This window comes from Bos indicus, chromosome 12 (genome assembly GCF_029378745.1).
Source record: "Bos indicus isolate NIAB-ARS_2022 breed Sahiwal x Tharparkar chromosome 12, NIAB-ARS_B.indTharparkar_mat_pri_1.0, whole genome shotgun sequence".
In the NCBI taxonomy this organism is placed as follows: domain Eukaryota; kingdom Metazoa; phylum Chordata; class Mammalia; order Artiodactyla; family Bovidae; genus Bos; species Bos indicus.
The window spans coordinates 70,913,502-70,933,381 of NC_091771.1; the positions used below are offsets into that span (position 1 = coordinate 70,913,502).

General features: G+C 41.4%; 1 protein-coding gene across 1 annotated transcript in view; it reads left to right on the plus strand.

Moving 5' to 3' along the window:
* LOC139186120 (ATP-binding cassette sub-family C member 4-like) overlaps positions 1-19,880 on the plus strand; it is a 156,997-nt gene that overhangs the window by 57,931 nt on the left and 79,186 nt on the right. The window contains exons 12-19 of the mRNA XM_070799901.1: positions 150-241; positions 466-552; positions 6,117-6,213; positions 9,557-9,754; positions 11,111-11,251; positions 11,950-11,987; positions 12,376-12,470; positions 19,073-19,219. Of these exons, the coding sequence (XP_070656002.1) occupies positions 150-241; positions 466-552; positions 6,117-6,213; positions 9,557-9,754; positions 11,111-11,251; positions 11,950-11,987; positions 12,376-12,470; positions 19,073-19,219 (895 nt within the window). The remainder of the gene's footprint in view (positions 1-149; positions 242-465; positions 553-6,116; positions 6,214-9,556; positions 9,755-11,110; positions 11,252-11,949; positions 11,988-12,375; positions 12,471-19,072; positions 19,220-19,880) is intronic.

The window sequence follows — 19,880 nt, forward strand, 5'->3', positions numbered from 1 at the left end:
AATTTTCCAGGTTATGGTTATGTCACTGTGAAATAAGCCCGTTGCTTTTGATTAAACACTTGTATGAAAAAACATACTAAAAGGTTAAATGGCAGGAGGAGAACACATTTTAAATATTTTTCTCTTTTCCATTTTTCATCTCCATACAGGATTTGCAGAATTTGAAGGAAGATCTAACTGTGATAGGAGATGGAGGAACCCCACTGAGTTCAGGACAGAAAGCCAGGGTCAGCCTCGCCAGGTAAATGGGGTTTCAGTTGCCATCTTGTCCTGCCTCCTCCATGGCTCCTAGTGGACGTGAGCACACAGACCCTGCTCACTGGGTGGGCCTGTGTGAAGCAGGGTCTTGCTCCTTTCTCTGGGCTCTTGGAAATGAACATGGAGTTGGTGGATGCTGCTATGATTCAGAGAAGAGACGCAGGCAGTGTGAAGTATCCTCTCCTGACATCTCTCTACGTTTTCTAGAGCCATGTATCAGGACGCAGACATTTACCTCCTGGACGATCCGCTCAGCGCAGTGGATGCAGGAGTCAGCAGGCACTTGTTTGAACAGTAAGTTTGCTTCTATTTTCTATGATCTCTGCCTTCCAGGTACCTGTAGAGAGAGATCAGGGAAGAGAGCTCAGGAAAGCCTTTGTGCTTCAGGAGACTCAGCTTACTCAGCCTTGGTGTCCCTCCTTCCCCTCCCTTCCCTCCACAGAAGATCCATCCTAGAGAAATTTTGCCTCATGATGAGGTCAGGACAGGAACATACAGAAGGTGCTTCCAGTGTGTGGAGGACAGTGGGGTCTGTGCTTTAGGGAGTGAGGGATAGATGGCAGATTTCCCCCTGCAACTTGCAGTTGATGGATCCACACCCCAGGGATAAGAAGGCTGATGTAACATTTTTAAATCAGAGAGTAGGACTTGGTAACCCAGTAATTGGCTGTCAGCTCTTTTCCTCCATCATGTGTTGAAGGCACATTATAAGTGAAGTTTATCTCTCTCGTTTCTAGAGGCTGGGAAAGTCTAAGATCAGGGTGCCAAATGATTTGGTGTCTGGTGAGGGTCCAATTCCTGTGTCCTCCTGTCATGGCAGGGATGAGGGAGCCGTGTGGGTCCCTTTTATAAGGACACCCACTAATCCCTTTAATGCAGGCTCCATCCTCATGACCTGGTCACCTCCAAACAGCTATATTCCAGTACCTTGACGGTGGGGATTAGGTTTCAATGTGTGTATTTTGAGGACAAAACATTCAGTCTATACAAGTTGTCATAGTTGTGGGTACTTAAAGAATAGAAATTAATTTTCTCACAGTTCTCAGGGCTGAAAGTTAAGGGTGTGGGCAGGTTTGACTTCTGCTGAGACTGCTCTCCTTGTCTACTGGTGGCATCCACCCCACGATGTCCTCATATGGTCTTCCCTCTGTCCACGTGCACTCCTGTGTCTCTGTCCTTTTTTTTTTTTTTTTTTTTTTTAAGTTTTAATTGAAATATAATTGATTTACAATATTGTCTTAAATTTTTTGTATGGCAGAGTTACTGAGTTATATACATACATGTGTGTGTGTGCTCAGTTGCTTCAGTTGTATCCAACTCTTTGTGACCCTATGGACTGTAGCCCGCCAGGCTCCTCTGTCCATAGGATTCTCCAGGCAAGAACACTGGAGTGGGTTGCCATGCTCTTCTCCAGGGTGTCTTCCCGACACAGGGATTGAACCTGCATCTCCTGCATTGCAGGCAGCTTCTTTACCCAGTGAGCCACTGGGGAAGCCCATATACATACATAAATACATTCTTTTTAATATTCTTTTCCATTATGGTTTCTCTCAGAATATTGAATATAGTTTGTTGTGTTATACTGTAGGATCTTGTTGTTTATTCATTCTATACATAATAATTTGTGTCTGCTAACCCTAAATTCTCAGTCCATCCTTCTCCCACACCCCATCCACCCATGCAACCCCAAGTCTGTTCACAATTTTTGTGAGTCTGTTTCTATTTCATAGATAAGTTCATTTTTTGCCATATTTTGGATTCCACATATAAGCGATACATGATATTTGTCTTTCTCTTTCTGAGTTACTTTATTTAGTATGATATTCTCCAGGTCTATCCATGTTTTTGCAAATGGCATTATTTTTTCCTTTGTTTTTTGGCTGAGTACTATTGCATTGTTTATATATACCACATCCGTTTATTTGTGAATGTGTATTTAGGTTGTTTCCATGTTTTGGCTATTATGAATAGTGTTGCTATGAATATAGGGGTACCTGTGATTTATAATTTCATCCAGATATATGCCAAGGAGTGGAATTACTGGATTATAAGGTAATTCTATTTTCAGTTTTCTGAGGAACCTCCATACTGTTTTCCATAGTGCCTGCAGCAATTTATATCCCAGCAGTATAGGAGAGTTTTCTTTACTCCACACCCTCTCAGCCATTGTTATTTTAATGATGGCCGTTTCAACTGGTGTGAGCAGATACATCATTGTAGTTTTGATTTGCATTTCTCTAATAATTCACAATGGTGTGCTTCTTTTCATGTGTCTGTTGCCCATCTGTTCGTGCCCTTTGGAGAAATGTCTATTTAGTTCTTCTGCCCATTTTTTGATTGGATTATTTGTGTTATTGTTGTTGAGTTGTATGAGCTGTTTGTATATTTTGGAAATTAAGCCCTTGTTGGTCACATTATTTGTAGTATTTTCTTCCATTCTGTAGGTTTTGTTTTCATTTTATTTATGGTTTCCTTTGCTATGCAAAAGCTTGTAAGTTTCATTAGGTCCTATTTGTTCATTTCTTATTTTTTTATTTTAAAATTATTTATTTATGACTGTCCTGGGTCTTTGTTGCTGTGGGTGTTTTTCTCTAGTTGGGATGAACAGGGGCTACTCTCTAGCTGTGATGCATGGGCTTCTCATGGTGGTGGCTTCTCTCATTGCAGAGAGCGGGCTCTGTGGCATGTAGGAATAGTAGTTGTGGTTCCTGGGCTCCAGAGCAAAGGCTCAGTAGTTGTGCTGCATGGACTGAGGTGCTTTGTACATGTGGGATCTTCCTGGACCAGGGAGGGATCCTGTGTCTCCTGCACTGGCAGGTGAATTCTTTACCACCAAGCCACCAGGGAAGCCCCCATTTGTATATTTTTGTTTATATTTCTATTGCCTTAGGAGACTGACCTAAGAAAACATTGGTATAATTTATGTCAGAGAATGTTTTGCCTATAATCTCTACTAGGAGTTTTATGGTGTCACATCTTATGATTAAGATTTTAAGTCATTTTTAGTTTATTTTGTGCATGGTGGGAGGGTGTGTTCTAACTTCGTTGATTTACATGCCTGTGTTTCTGTCCTTACGTCTTAGTCTTCTCTTCATCTAAGCACACCAGTCAGATTAGATTAGGTCCAGTATAACTAAGGGTGATCATTACTTCTTAAAGGACCTTGTCACCAAATTCTAAGGTACTAATAACTAAGGTGTCAGCAGGTGAATCTGAGGGGACATGATTGATTTACAGAAAGTCCAGAATAGCAAAGTAGAGACTTCAGCAGAGTCCAGTGTTTGAGAGGGAGACGCGTGAGGAACTCTGAGCTCTGGATATGAGGAGCTGGGATTCCACATCCACTAAGCAGTGGTCATTAGTCTTTGGTGGAATCTGCCCGAATGTAAGACGTCCTTAGTGTTGGGGTGATGAAAGATTTGTGGAGATGGATGGTGGTGATGGCTGCACAACAATGTGAATATACTTAATACCACTGAGCTCTATGCTTAAGATGACAGAAATGGTAAATTTCACATTAGGTGTATTTTACCACAATTAAAAGAAAACTGAATAGTATCACTGAATCTTTCAGAACATGAGTGAGCAGGGCAGCTGACACATGGCATGGCCCCCAGCTCCCTGATCTGACTCCCCTTTCCCACCTTCTCCTGATCATGACTTGATGAGTTTTCCCTTAGAGAAGTGCCTGTGTCTTGTCATGAGTTCAGTGACAGGAGCTAGTATGTGACAGGGATTCCCCACCCCACCCTCCTGGCATTCTGAGTATAGCAGCCTTCTTGTTCCCAGCGCCCCACCCTGATCTCACAAATATCTGTCACCCATCTTGTGAGCATCTGCACAAGTTCCTCATCAGAGCAGGAACAGGATCTTCTAGTCATTGCATCTGCATAACAGGGAGGGGATAGCAGGCATTTTAGTACCAAGTATAGTGTACTAATCACAGAAGCTCTCCTGAGTTCTTTTTCAAACACAGGAGACATACATATACACAATGGAGTATTACTCAGCCATTAAAAAGAATTCATTTGAATCAGTTCTAATGAGGTGGATGAAACTGGAGCCTATTATACAGAGTGAAGTAAGCCAGAAAGAAAAACACCAATACAGTATACTAACACATATATATGGAATTTAGAAAGATGGTAACAATAACCCTGTATACGAGACAGCAAAAGAGACACTGATGTACAGAACAGTCTTTTGGATCCTGTGGGAGAGGGAGAGGGTGGGATGATTGGGAGAATGGCATTTAAATATGTATAATATCATATATGAAATGAGCTGAAAGTCATTATATTACCTCATCTGTGATGGAAAGTGAGGAAGAAAATATTTTAAAACTTTTGGGTTGGTCCATCTTGGACATAACAGCACATCGCATTTGGTTAACACCCGCCTTCAGGGACTATTGGCAGGTATTTATGAACTAAGAAGAAGAATGCCATTTAAATGCTTTGGTACTAAGTCTGAAAAGGTTATAGTCAAGAAACTTAGGTATGAACACTGAGCTAACACAGGTCAAAAGGTACTCCTTTTGGACTTAATGAAGTGATGGTGTATGTGTCTATATCCTGGAGTCTTGCTTCTGATCACAGACCCAGTGTCCAGAGTGTCCCCTTAGGACTTTTCTGTCCTGAGTCCAAAGCACAGGGCTTCTTGTGTTTAGGGAGGAGCAGAGAAGGGGACTGACGCTTACTGAGTGTATTGATGGTTTGACTTCTCAGAACATGTGGATAAAGTTGTCATTGACGCTGTTTGAGATGAAGAAACTGAGGTTTAGTCTCTTGTCCAATGTCATCAGGCTTGTGAGAAGGACTGAGCTGCAGTCTGCTGCCTCCAGACTCTCCATCTGAATCACTCACAGGCTGAGCTCTGGCCCAGGTTCCTGAGATTTGCTCTGCGAGGGGCCACGGGTTCCCAGAGAACCTGCCTGGAATCCTGCCTGGGGTCAGTGGGGCCCCGGACCCAGCTACTTGCTTCCCTGGAGGGGTTGTGGACCCTGTGGCTGAGCCTGGGGCTGAGTCCCTAGGGGTCTGCATTTAAAATGGAGGAACCATTTTTTGTTTGTTTGTTTGTTTTTAACTGTGAATAAAATTTAAGGTTGAATAGTGAAGGGGAGTCTTGTCTGTAGAGAACAGGTGGGTGTTCTGAGCCACTGGGTGATTTCCACTGTGATTTGGGCCGTTTGGATTCCGTTTTCTATTCTTATATTTGGAATGGGTTTGGTCCTAATGAAAGAAGACTTTCTTCCTGATTGGAACTGGGCATGTTGTACAGACTGATGGAGGCCAAATTGGCCTTCATTTTCCATCTAATATTCTTTGGGAACAAGTGTCTAGCAAATGCTTTATGGCAAAGGTTACCAGAAATCTATTAATTTTTTGTTGCTAATATGTGCATCATTCATTATAAATAATCATCTAGAAAGCTGTTTAAGAATGTACACATTTTTATATGACATAGATACTTGTCCTCCCATTCCTGAATAGTGATAAAATAGTATTTTAGTTCAGTCAGGTTTTGGAATCTCAGTATTACTCATTTATTTTCCTTTAGGAAGCATGCAAATAATTGTTAACCTGAGTTTTAAGGGAAAAAAGCTTAGCTGTTGATGCCTTCTTCACTGGACTGCTTTTTAGAATATTTTAGCAGCGCTAGATTCAAATTTCTTGCTGATAAATTTAAGAGCCTAGTCAGATGAATTGATTTATGTTTAATTTTTACTGATTTGGTATTTAAACTACAGATCTTTGACTGCTGTGTGATCTTTGTCTCATTGTTTTCAACATATAATTTTTCAGTGTGAAGCACTCCTGTTAATGTGCTTTTGCATACTGTACCTCTTACATTTGTAGGTGTATTCGTCAGGCCTTGAAGGAGAAGATCACAATCTTAGTGACTCATCAGCTGCAGTACCTAAAAGATGCAAGTCAGATTCTGATACTGAAAGATGTAAGTAGTTTATAGAAGTCTGTGGAATTGCTGGCACTCAGGTGTGTTGAAAGCCAGACCTCCCAGCAGGTCACTGTGTTTGGATTCATGGTAAGCGCCCTCTTCTCCCTCAGTTTTTCACCCCTTCTTCTCAGAGCTGATGTTCACACCTTGGAGGATGAATCCAAAGACCTGGAGGAATGTCACTGTGATACTCTAAGTCACATAAACCCTAAAGTGTATGAAAGTACAACCACAGGGTTATTACATCGTCACTGTTCTAATGAAATTTTAAAAGGATAATGATGCTATTTTATTTAGTCAAAGTGTACTTTTTAGAAATTAGACTTAAGTCAAAGTGTATTATTTAGAAATTAGGGATACTAAGACCTGATTGTATCCAGGTGATTGTTATACATAGTTTGCCTAAAGAGCATCTTCCATTAACACCAGAAGTGAGGTTGGGTAACTGAGCACCCGGGTCAGAGATGCCCTCTCTGCTGGTGTCTCCAGTTGCTGGTCTCCCTGCCCAGGTCTCTATGTGCCCAATACATGTGGGAGCCTGTGCAGCAGGAGGACAAGGCCCTGTCCTTATGGGGCTCCTGTTCTTATGGGGAGAATGTGACAGAGAGAGAGGTGGGCTGACATCCTGGCTGCCTCCCTGAGGAGCTGGTACCTCATGGGGTCTGAATGACATGAAGGTGGGGGTCACCCAGTCACCTGGGCGAGGGGTCTGAGGCAGGGGGTCCTCAGGAAGGAGCTGACCTGGCATGTTGGAGGAACAGCAGGAAGACCAGCATGTCTGAGGAGAGTGAGCAGGGGAACGGGAGGGAGCTGGTCTCCGAGCTGTGGGCAGGGACCAGAAGTGGGATGGAAGCCTTGGATGGTCCAGAGCAGAGGAGGGATGTGATCTGATGTGGGAGTTAAGAGAGTCCTCTGATGGTCACTGGAGGGGGGACAGCAGAAGCAGTTACAAGTCTTAGTAAAGCTGAGGAGACAGAAGTGTGGGCTCAGGCTAGGGTATCAGTTTCTAGAGCTGCTGTAACAAAGCACTGCAAACTGGGTGACTTAAAAAAGCAGGAGTTTATCTTCTCCCTGTTCTGGAGGCTACGGGTCCCAAATCCAGATGCTAGCAGTACTGTGCCCTCCCTGGAGACTCCAGGGGAGAATCCTTCCTTCCAGCCTCTGGTGTTCACCGGCCTTCCTTGTGTTCCTTGGCTTCCAGCTGCAGCGCTGTGCTCTCTGCCTCTGATGTCACATGGCTGTAGTCCCTGTGTCTGTCTGGGTTTCTTTGGTCTTATTGCATGTAGGGTCACCCTGCTCCAGCGTTATCTCACCTTGAGTACATCTGCAAAGACCTTGTTTCCAAATAAGGTCATGTGTATGGGTGTCTTGTTTGAACCTATCTTTTTGAGGAGGGCAGCACCATTCAACCCACAACTCCTAGCATGGTTGAGGGTTGGGTGGAGACTAGTACGAAGTGTTCAGACTTAGTGATTGCTTGCTTTGATCCTTTGCTTGTTTGCCTCTGGGCCTCAGGACCTCTGTCGTTAACCTCTGACTGTTCCAAAGTCCTGGATCAAATCCCCAACTTAAGAAATGAATGTCTTCTCTAAGAAAGATTATTAAAACTCCTGCCTCTCTATATTATTATTAACCCCTGCCTCTCTAGAAACAGTTCCCTGTGTGGACTCCTCTCCACTCCTCTAGGAATGGGGTGGGGGAAGGGCTAAGGTTTCTCAAGCTTGAGAGCAGTTGGTTTCATGTACAGAGGGGGCAACTCTAGTGTGTAAACCCCAGTGTTGACAGGGTTATGAGCACAGGATCAGTGGCAGGAGAATAACCTATCTTGCCAGTCCCTAGATGTTTTAGGTTCCTCTTATTGATTCCTTTAAGGATGCTGCCTCCAGTTTTAGTACTAACAAAATAAACATTTGTCCACTGGTGAGCACCCCTGGATGGGTTGGAGTCCATCATCACTGTCTGGTCCCTCTCTCGCAGCACAGGGGGGATGGGTGCCCCCTTGTCCCCTCAGAATTGTCAGCACTTGGCTGCTGAGTGAAATTGCAGTCTTTGTACTGTCATCTCATTGTGCATATTACAGATATGAAGTGGTGAGTGGTGATTTCATTAAAGAGGTGTGTGAATTTTGCCTCCCAAGTGGAACAAGATACAGTATATCCCACATAATTTTCTAGCTCTGCAGTATCACATGGTACCCAAAGGCTTCATTGGTTTCCTCCCAGTTGCTCACCTCAGGGGCTACAGTGAGAGGGGTCATCTCCCTCCACCTGACTTGCTGTAACCAGAGCTGCTCTCATTTGGTTAGTTTTGCATCCTGAGTTTTTTTTTTCCCTAATGTTTTATTTGTCACGGAGAGGGTCAGCCACATCTAGTTTCATGGGGTGAGAAAATAGTGAAACATCTGCACATTATTTTATGACTGTAAGGAAGGGAAACTGTACAAGGATGTGTCACATGTGTTCAAAGAGCATGATTAGATTCAGTTCAGTTCAGTTCAGTTGCTCAGTCACTGGAAAAATGATTAGATTGACTGAGGCTTAAGCAGCTGCCTGATTGGGGAATCCTGGTTGGCTTCTTGTGCCTGGTAGTCCCTAAGTTTTTTTCTCAAATCTGAGTGCACTGATTCTGGCTTAGGTGTTGGTTTGTGGGCACAGACGGCCAAGGCTTTAGAGCCACTCCAGCCTCATGGCCTCCTTACTTAATTACTTTTACAGGTGGAATATTGAATTCCATTGGGAATTTCCTGAGTTTATGGGGCAGTTGTAGAGACCAGGGAGATGCATCTCTGTCCAGGGCTGGTTCCTATATGTCTTGTCCCACCTGGGACACATGATACTCTGACAGTGGTCAGCAAATATTTGATGAGTGACTCTTACCTATATGCAGGTGTGCTTGTGCCCACCTTTCTGTCAAGTTTAGCTTTCTTTCCAACAATATTCTCCCCAATTGACTGCCTTTTAACAATCCTACTTCTCACATGAGGCTTCTGTCAGTTTGCACGTTGTCTAAAAGACTGTGCTGATCCTCCCACCAACTTCTGTACTTCTCGCTTCTCTGAGTGCCCACAGCAGTTATGCCCATGTCCTCCATTTTTAACACATGAGCCCACATTTCTTTCACATCCTCCAGCACCTGGGTTGCTGGAGGGTTTGGCAGGGAACAGAATGCTCAGTTCTGTGTTGAGTTGACTGTACTAGATTTCTCAACAAGAATTCTAGACCCAGAGATCATTTTTCCCCCAAAATTATAATTTAAGACCAGATAACTTTTCCTGATTAATATTAGGTTGGTTTAATATTATTGAATGTAAATTAATTCCTCTCAAACTTCTTTATTTTAGGGCAAAATGGTGAAAAGAGGGACTTACACTGAGTTTCTGAAATCCAAGGTAGATATTCTTTCCCTTGTTGAGAAGGGGAATGAGCAGTCGGAACCATCTCCTGTTCTAAAAACTCCCACTCTGATCTCCGAGTCTTCAGTTCCGTCTCAACCATCTTCCAGACCCTCATTGAAAGATGCGGCTCTAGGGGACCAAGATGTGAGTTTCTCACCCTGCAGTGTGCCCGGGTCTGTCTGCTCTTGGTGGTCTCAGGGACCTTCAGTCTGCTCTGCTCACGTCTTCATTTGTCCCAAAGTAGACAATAACATTCCCAAAGCCTTGTTCCATGGAATTGGTGGAGTTAGAAGAGCATGAAGGGAGCTAGCCCTTAGAGTGTAGGATAGAGAATCTTATGGAGATCAGGAGTGGGTGCACTGCTGTGAATTTGGGGGTGAATGTGACTCACACTGACCAAGAACTCTTCGGTTTACCTTATTTACATCCTAGTCATGCTGGTGGCCCCCAGCTTCCTTTATGCATCCAGAGGCTTAGTGTGAAGACCCTCTTAGACTGAGTCCTGCTGTGACCACATTAAATCAGCTACTTTTCCTATATGTTGGAATATTCTGGCACTGCAGCTGACTGGCTATATTATTTTGCCTCGGTGTCAGATGGTTTGTGATTAGGCCAGAGGCAGTGTGTGTAAAGGACGTGACTCACAGCAGAGACTTTGCAATTAGTTCTCATCTTCCTTTCTTACTCTTCAACACTGAGACCTACATTTTATCCACCTTGTATCCCAGTGGCCAGCATAGAGCCCTGGACATCCTTGGTCCATGAGACTGTATAATCCATTCTGAGTCCTCCAGACAGAAGTACAGAAATGGACTAGATCTCCCTTAAAAACATCCACAGGTATTCCTCGATGTCCAAAGCTTCACTATCCAGACCCAGGAGCCTGGATAATTCTGACAACTGTTCAGATTAGTCCCTCACATTCCACACTTGGGAATTACTCTCTGAAATTTAGGAACCAAATAGATTTGGATCATATGCTTGTCCCTTGCTATCCAAACTCATGTTAGTCCAACTCACTCTGTGAACTCAGTTTACTGTGTTTGGCTAGTATTTTGAGCCCTAAGTATGTTGTATGTTCCTGTCATTGAGTGACACAGTCATCTGGAGGGATACACTAGCTCCGTATCATTCTGTGTGTTATTTTGGAAGAAGCTTTTGCATTTATGGTTGAATCAGGTAGGCTGTGCTTGTGCTTACAGTCTTGATCTACTTTAAGCAAAGCTACCCAAATGTGAATGACCTCATGCAAATGATGTTTCCTTATTTGTAATAGATTCCTAGGAGTAGAATGGCTGGGTACAAAGGTAAATGCACAAATGGTTTCACTAGATATTCCCACATCCTTCTCCATAGAAGATGGAACATCCTGCACTCCTGCCAGTGCATGAAATGTGTCTTTTTCTCCATAGCTTTTCAGTGGAGGACATTGGTGAACTTTTGAAATTTGGGGGTTCTTTATTTAAAATTTCCTCTGTAACTGCCATTTTTCCCTCCCAGACTGAGAATATACAGGTTATACTACCTCTAGAGGACCATTTTGAAGGAAAAGTCAGTTTTAAGACCTATGAGAATTACTTCACAGCCGGTGCTGGCTGGCCTGTCATCATCTTCCTTATTCTAGTAAACATCGCAGCTCAGGTATGTAAGGGTGTATATTTTGGTTTGTGCACTCAGCTTGATGTTTATGTACTATTTATACTGTATTTTATAAATATTTTAAAATATGTGTATTAAGAGAGATTTGTCTCAAAGAACTGGCCCCTAAAGTTGTGAGATCTAGCTGGGTGAATGTAAAATTGCTGTAAGGGCCTTTGACTGACTGGACGAGGCCACAACAGTGTTCAGGGTGATCTCCTCTACTGAAGTTCTCATGATGGATGTGAACCACATCCACAAAATAGGTTCAAGGCAACATCTAGACAAGTGTTTGGTGAATCACTAGAGACTGGCCTGGCCATGCTGACACAGAAGACTGACCATCACAGTACCTGTCAAGCTTTTTGCTTTGAAAAACCTTAGCATCTATATTGTTATCATTGCATTTTGTAGTCCACTTGGATTTGCTGTGAACTACATTATTTGTGGGAACCAAAATAAGTGAGGCTTACTGACGTGTGAACACAACAGGTTGTATGGGAAAAGGGGATATGTTTTAGAGCTATTAAAATGTAGCATGCCCTTCCCTGACCTGTGATCATCTGGGGTGTGGGGCTTGGCACAGACCTGAGCCGGAAGGACTGCCTCTGTGTTCTGGTGCCTTTCCATCCCCATTCTAGTGAGCGGGGTGTGAGGCTCAGTGATGTCAGTGTCTGAGTGACTATTGTTTCCTGTTCCAGGTTGTCTATGTTCTTCAGGATTGGTGGCTTGCATACTGGTGAGTGGTTCCTGGTCTGACCCAAAGTACTGTGAAATGTATATGAAGCCTCACTTTCCCACAGACAGAGGAGAGGTGTGGCTTGTTCAGCCTCCTCTTCTGACCCTCATGTAGTTTCCTGAAGAAAAAGTAAACTTGATGGTGGAACATGACCCTCCCACGGTGTTTCCCCATGTCTGACCCTTTAGCAGCTTCTTCATAGACAATTTTGAGAACTGAAAGTTGTGATTCACATCTTTAAAAGGAAGACAAACACAGAGCCTCATGACCTGGGAAACACTTTTCAACATAAACCATGTCTCTGGAATCAAAGTATTTTTTTTCTTTAATTTTTGTGTAAATTCTTTTTATATCTATAATGTAATATTTTTTCTTCCCTGTTCCATAGGGGGAATATACAAAGAAACCTGTATTTTAAGGTATATGGAAAAGAAGATCTAATTTTTATCCTTGATCTGAACTGGTACTTTACAGTTTATTCAGGTAAAGTTGAATCTTCTAGTCCATTATATGAGAGTCTGAGGTGTTTACAATGAGGCTGTGTGAGCAACTAGGGTCTCCAGGAGATTTTCAGTAATGTCTTATGAGACTAAGAGTCTGAGTTGCATTTATACTGTGAATTAACTAGAATAATTATTTTTAAAATCTAGAAATCTAGAAGAAAGAGGTTGAATGAAGACTCTTAATTTACTGTGCACTAGGTTTTGGAAGTTAAACCAGGATTGCACATTATGAAAATCAGCCACTGGAGATATGTGGCTATTGTCTATTCTAATAAGTCACTTTAGCTAAATCTTGTATCATTGTATGAATGGACAAGGAGATTAGAAAGGGATCCCCATCCTGTGGTTCAGAGTGTTCTAATTCCGTCTGAATAAATCCTGCCTTTTATTGATCTTACATGAAGTTCTCTGGCAGCAAGGGTTCTGAAAAAAAAGTGTTATTGTCTTGTCGGTATGCAGACTTCCACACTGCTCCTCTCTTAGGCTTCACTAATTACTTGAGAAGCTAAGCAGAAAGTAATCCAGTGTGTGGGATTATTTTATTTTATTTTATTAATATAAATTTATTTATATTAATTGGAGGTTAATTACTTTACAATATTGTATTGGTTTTGCCATACATCAACATGAATCCACCACAGGTGTAAATGTGTTCCCCATCCTGAATCCCCCTCCCACCTCCCTCTCCGTACCATCCCTCTGGGTCATCCCAATGCACTAGCCCCAAGCATCCTGTATCCTGCATCGAGCCTGGACTGGCGACTCATTTCATATATGATATTATACATGTTTCAATGCCATTCTCCCAAATCATCTCACCCTCTCCCTCTCCCACAGAGTCCAAAAGACTGTTTTATACATCTGTGTCTCTTTTGCTGTCTCACATATAGGGTTATCGTTACCATCTTTCTAAATTCCATATATATGTGTTAGTATACTTTATTGGTGTTTTTCTTTCTGGCTTACTTCACTCTGTATAATCAGCTCCAGTTCATCTACCTCATTAGAACTGATTCAAATCGAGGAAACCAGAATTGAAAGAGACACGTGTACCCCAGTGTTCATTGCAGAACTGTTTATAATATCCAGGACATGGAGGCAACCTAGATGCCCATCAGCAGACGAATGGATAAGAAAGCTGTGGTACATATACACAATGGAGTATTACTCACATAAAATCTTAAATATCTTCTTCCATTCATCTGTTGATGGACATCTAGATTGCTTCCATGTCCTAGCTTTTGTAAATAGTGCTGCTGTGAACCTTGAGGGCCATGTGTCCTTTGGATTATGGAGTCCTCAGGATATTGCCCAGTTGTGGGATTTCTGGGTCATATGGTAGTTTTATTCCTAGTTTTTTAAAGAATCTTCATACTGTTCTCCATAGTGGCTGTATCAATGTACATTCCCACCAACAGTGTAAAAAGGTTTCCTTTTCTCCACACTCTCTCTGGCATTTATTGCTTGTAGATTTTTTGATGATGGCCATTCTGACTGGTGTGAAGTCCTACCTTATTGTAGTTTTGATCTACATCTGGATGTGAGAGTTGGACTATCAAGATAGCTGAATGCTGAAGACTTGATGCTTTTGAACTGTGCTGTTGGAGAAGACTCTTGAAAGTCCCTTGGACTGCAAGGAAGTCCAACCAGTCCATCTTAAAGGAAATCAGTCCTGAATATTCATTGGAAGGACTGATGCTGAAGCTGAAGCTCCAGTACTTTGGCCACCTGATGCAAAGAACTGACTCCTTGGAAAAGACCCTGATGCTGGGAAAGACTGATGGCAGGAGAAGGGGATGACAAAGGATGAGATGGTTGGATGGCATCACCCAATTGAGACACTTGAGTTTGAGCAAGCTCTAGGAGTTGGTGATGGACAGGGAAGCCTGGCGGCCTGCAGTCCATGGGGTCGCAAAGAGTCAGAACTGAATTTGACTGGACTGCATTGACCTGAAAAATTAGTGATGTTGAACATTTTTTAATGTGCCTTTTGGCCATCTGTCTGTCTTCTTTGGAAAGTTTCTGTTTAAGTCTTCTGCCCATTTTTTAAATTTTATTTTATTTTTTGAGTTACATGAGCTGTTTGTATATTTTGGAAATTAATCCCTTGAAAATTGCTAAGTTTGCAGATATTTTTTCCCATTATCAAGGTTGTCTTTTCATCTCATTTATGGTACATATATACACTGGCATATTGTTGTTGTTTAGTTGCTAAATCATGTCTGACTCATTTTCAATCCCATGGACTATAGCCTATCAGGCTCCTCTTTCATGTGGTTTCCTAGGCAGAAATACTAGAGTGGTTGCCATTTCCTTCTCCAGGGGGTCTACCTGACCCAGGGATTGAGCCTGCATCCTCCATTGGCAGGCAGGTTCTTTACCACTGAGCCACCAGGGAAGCCCACACTGGAATATTACTCAACCATAAAAAGGAACAAAATTGGGTCATTTGTAGACATGGATGGACCTAGAGTCTGTCACACAGAGTGAAGTAAGTCAGAAAGAGAAAAACAAAAATGCATAATTAACACATATATGTGGAATCTAGAAAAAATGGTACAATATAGATGCTATTTGCAACAGTAGGAATAGAGACCACTGAGTTATTTCTGGTCTGACCCAGAGCGCTATGAAATTTACATGAAGCCTCACTTTTCCACAGGCATGGGGGATGTGGCGCTTGTTTAGCCTCCTCTTATGACCCTCATGTAGTTTCTCTGAAGAAAAAGTAAACTTGATGGTGAACGTGACCCTCCCACGGTGTTTCCCCATGTCTGGCCCTTTAGCAGCTTCTTCACAGAATTTTGAGAACTGAAAGTCATGATTCAAATCTTTAAGAGGGAGACAAACACAAGGCCTTGTGAGCTACGAAACACTTTTCAGCATAAAATTCATTTCTTGAATCAAAGTATTTTTTAAATATTTGTGTAAATTCTCTTTATATATATGCTGCTGCTGCTGCTGCTAAGTCACTTCAGTCGTGTTTGACTCTGTTCGACCCCATAGACGGCAGCCCATCAGGCTTCCCCATCTCTGGGATTCTCCAGGCAAGAACACTGGAGTGGGTTGCCATTTCCTTCTCCAATCTTTACATATATAAAATGTAATAATTTTTAGATGTAAAAATGTAGAGGTAAAGAATAGATGGTTGACTCTGGTTAAGGGGATAAGTTGGAAAATTAGGATTGACATATCTACACTACCATGTGTAAAACAAATAGCTAGTGGGAAGTTGTTTTTGTATAGCACAGAGAGCTCAGCTTGGTGCTCTGTGGTGACCTAGAGGGGTGGAAATGGTGGTGGGGAGGGAGGTCCAAGAGAGAGGGGATATTTGTATACATGTAGCTGATTCACTTCCTTGTACAGCAGAAACTAACACAACATTGTAAGCAGCTATACCCCAATTAAATTATTTTAATTTAAATATTCCCACAGGAAATGTTTGTACAAGCTTTCTACACAAAATGATTTATATGAAAATCCACTCATTGAAATTTGGTATTTGTTTTATTGATCACTTGCTAAGAAACTTAAACCCATTAGCTGTTTACCTTCTGAATGGTGGACTATGCAGACTTAAAAAGGATGAAGGGATTCTGTTATACATTCATATAGGATGCTGCTGCTGCTAAGTCTCTTCAGTCGTGTTTGACTCTGTGTGACCCCATAGATGGCAGCCCACCAGGCTCCCCCGTCCCTGGGCAGCAAATGCCTGTTGATGGAGTTCAGGAATTTGAGCAGCTTTCAGAATTTAAATAATGCTGATGTGTCATCTGAATGGGAAAAAAAAAGTACTTGATGGAATATTTAGTACAGGAGCTATCCCCACTCTATTTACCATTGTGAGCTGAAGAGACGTTGGGAGGGCTGTTTTGATTCATAGCTGTTTGATGCATAGTAGTGATCATTTATGTCATTGAAAACACATACATTTAAATTATGATATTTATTTACAAATGCTTTGTTTCTATAAATCACTTAGTGAGAGATTAGTTGCTAATTTAGATTAATTACCTCATGTCAAAATCTAATTTGTAGTCTCTTCCAATTCAGTTGTTTAACAGATGGTCCGCTTATAATTTAACATGGTCTTTTTTACTCTTTAAAGCTACTTGGGCATAGAAGTAGCTACTTTATTATTTATTTTTTAAAGTTTTATTAATTTTTATTACAGTATAGTTGTAGCATAACCATGTTGTGTTACTTTCTTCTGTTCAGGAAAGTGAACCAGTTATACATACATATATATATATATATATATATATATATATATATATATATATATATATATATATCTCCTCTCATTTTTTGATTTCTTTCCCATTTAGGTCACCACAGAGCACTGAATAGACTTCTCTGTGCTATACAGTAGGTTCTCAAGTAGCAATTTTACATGAAAGTAAATAGACACTTACTTGTAATTAGATGTTTGCAAGGAAATGCTAAGTCTTTTCTCTTCTTCCCTGTTAACTCATGTGTTGGCTGTAAACCATACCAGAGTTTTAGATTATGGGACATACTGTAAGTAGTGATATTTGAAATGAGGGGAAACGAAGATCAACTACTTTTTATCAGTTTAGTTCACTCAGTTGTGTCTGACTCTTTGCGACCCAATGGACTGTAGCATGCCAGGCCTTCCAACATCAGGCCTTCCAGCATCACCAACTCCCTGAATTTACTCAAACTCATGTCCACTGAGTCGGTGATGCGATCCAACCATCTCATCCTCTGTTGTACCCTTCTCCTCCTACCTTCAATCTTTCCCAACATCAGGGTCTTTTCAAATGAGTCAGCTCTTAACATCAGGTGGCCAAAGTATTGAAACTTCAACTTCAGCATCAGTCCTTCCAATGAATATTCAGGACTGATTTCCTTTAGGATGGACTGGTTGGCTCTCCTTGAAGTCCAAGGGGCTCCCAAGAGTCTTTTCCAACACCACAGTTCAAAACCTATGGTCCAACTCTCACATCCATACATGACTACTGGAAAAACCATAGCCTTAACTAGATGGACCTTGTTGGCAAAGTAATGTCTCTGCTTTTTAATATGCTGTTTAGATTGGTCATTACTTTTCTTTCAAGGAGTAACTGTCTTTTTATTTTGTGCCTGCAGTCACCATCTGCAGTGACTTTTGAACCCTGCCAAAAATAAAGTCTGCCACTATTTCCACTGTTTCCCCATCTATTTCCCATGAAGTGAAGGGCCTAGATGCCATGATCTTAGTTTTCTGAATGTTGAGCTTTAAGCCAACTTTTTAACTCTCCTCTTTCACTTTCATCAAGAGGCTCTAGTTCTTCACTTTCTGCCATAAGGGTGGTGTCATCTGCATATCTGGGGTCATTGCTATTTCTCTCCACAATCTTGATTTCAGCTTATGCTTCATCCAGCCCAGCATTTCTCATGATGTACTCTGCATATACATTAAATAAGCCAGGTGACAATATACAGCCTTGATGTACTCCTTTCCAAATTTCAAACGAGTCTGTTGTTCCATGCCCAGTTTTAACTGTTGCTTCCTGAGCTGCATACAGATTTCTCAGGAGGCAGGTCAGGTGGTCTGGTATTCCCATCTCTTTCAGAATTTTCCACAGTTTATTGTGATCCACACAGTCAAAGGCCTTGGCATAGTCAATAAAGCAGAAATAGATGTTTTTCTGGAACTCTCTTGCTTTTTCCATGATCCAGAGGATGTTGGCAATTTGATCTGTGGTTTGCATGCCTTTTCCAAAACCAGCTTGAACATCTGGAAGTTAACGGTTCATGTATTGTTGAAGCCTGGCTTGGAGAATTTTGAGCATTACTTTATAAGTGTGTGAGATGAGAATAATTGTGTGGTAGTTTGAGTATTCTTTGGCATTGCCTTTCTTAGGGATTGGAATGAAAACTGACCTTTTCCAGTCCTGTGGCCACGCTGAGATTTCCAAATTTGCTGACATATTGAGTGCAGCACTTTCACAGCATCATCTTTTAGGATTTGAAATAGCTCAACTGGAACTAATTATCTTTGTTCTCCTGAGCTTTTATTAGGACTTTTGATTGAATTAGGAAAACCTAGAATGCACCTGTAGTTTATACATGATTTCCATCCTCCTCCATGTTGTTTCTAGAGGAAAATAGTGGTTTTTATATTCTTCTTTATAAATATATTTTGTGAAAGTGTTGAGCTCTTACACAATCCATTGTATATGTGTAGTTACATATATATATATATAAATTTATTGATTCTATATATGTAAATTTCTGTATAAATTTTACTTATAGAATAAAATACACAGTATCTTTATAAACTGCATACCATGCTTCCTTGGTGGCTCAGAGGTTAAAGCATCTGCCTGCAGTGCAGGAGACCTGGGTTTGATCCCTGGGTCGGGAAGATCCCCTGGAGAAGGAAATGGCAACCCACTTCAGTATTCTTGCCTGAAGAATCCCATGGATGGAGGAGCTTGGTGGGCTACAGCCCATGGGGTCGCAAAGAGTCGGACACAACTGAGCGACTTCACTTTCACTTTCACTTTCACCATGCTTTAGTGTCATTGAGTATAAGGCAGAGATCTTGTGCTGAGTGATGTTTCTTTATTTCAGGGTTAACTGTGTCTACCATACTTTTTGGCATCACAAGATCTCTGTTGATATTCTATGTCCTTGTTAATTCTTCACATACTTTACATGACAAAATGTTGGAGTCCATTTTGAGAGCTCCGGTATTGTTCTTCAATAGAAATCCAATAGGTAAGTCAGACACCAAGTTTTTCTATATCTTGTTAACACTTTTAATGCCTAATTATGTTTGATATTTGAAAATGGAAGAGATGCTAGGACAAAAATCACTGTGCATGTTGATTAGTTTTATATAAAAAGTTTCATAGCTATTTTTTCCTACCAGAGGAAATCTGAATATAGGAGTGTATGAGCTTTTGTTGCAATTTATGTGTGTCTGTAAAGATAAATTAATGATTATTTTGCAGGATGGTTTAGGAGTCCATTTGTTGTGTGGCATATGAAACATCCACAGAAAATGAAAATGTGTTGAAATGTTTTTGACAAGTTGTTGGAACGTTGGCTGTGTTACATGGTGTTAAGCTAACTAGGAAGACCCTTCTTCCAGGAACATCTCTATAGGAAATAGGCTGTGTGTGTCTTTGTTTCATTGCCCATTCGTTTCTGGGACCACAGAGCTCTGACATGCGTTAATACTTTGAGGTTTACCTAAGTGGTAATGGAAAATTAGTTAAAACACAAGATCAGTTAAATGTATACATCCTCCTCAATAATATCAGCTCTCTAGTTTTGCAATGGACTTTTGGTTACATTTAAGTGGTCTTGTGGTATGTGGCAGGTGGATCTTCAGTGTTAAAGAAGAGTATCCTGAAGGTTTCCTAGTGGTTGCTTC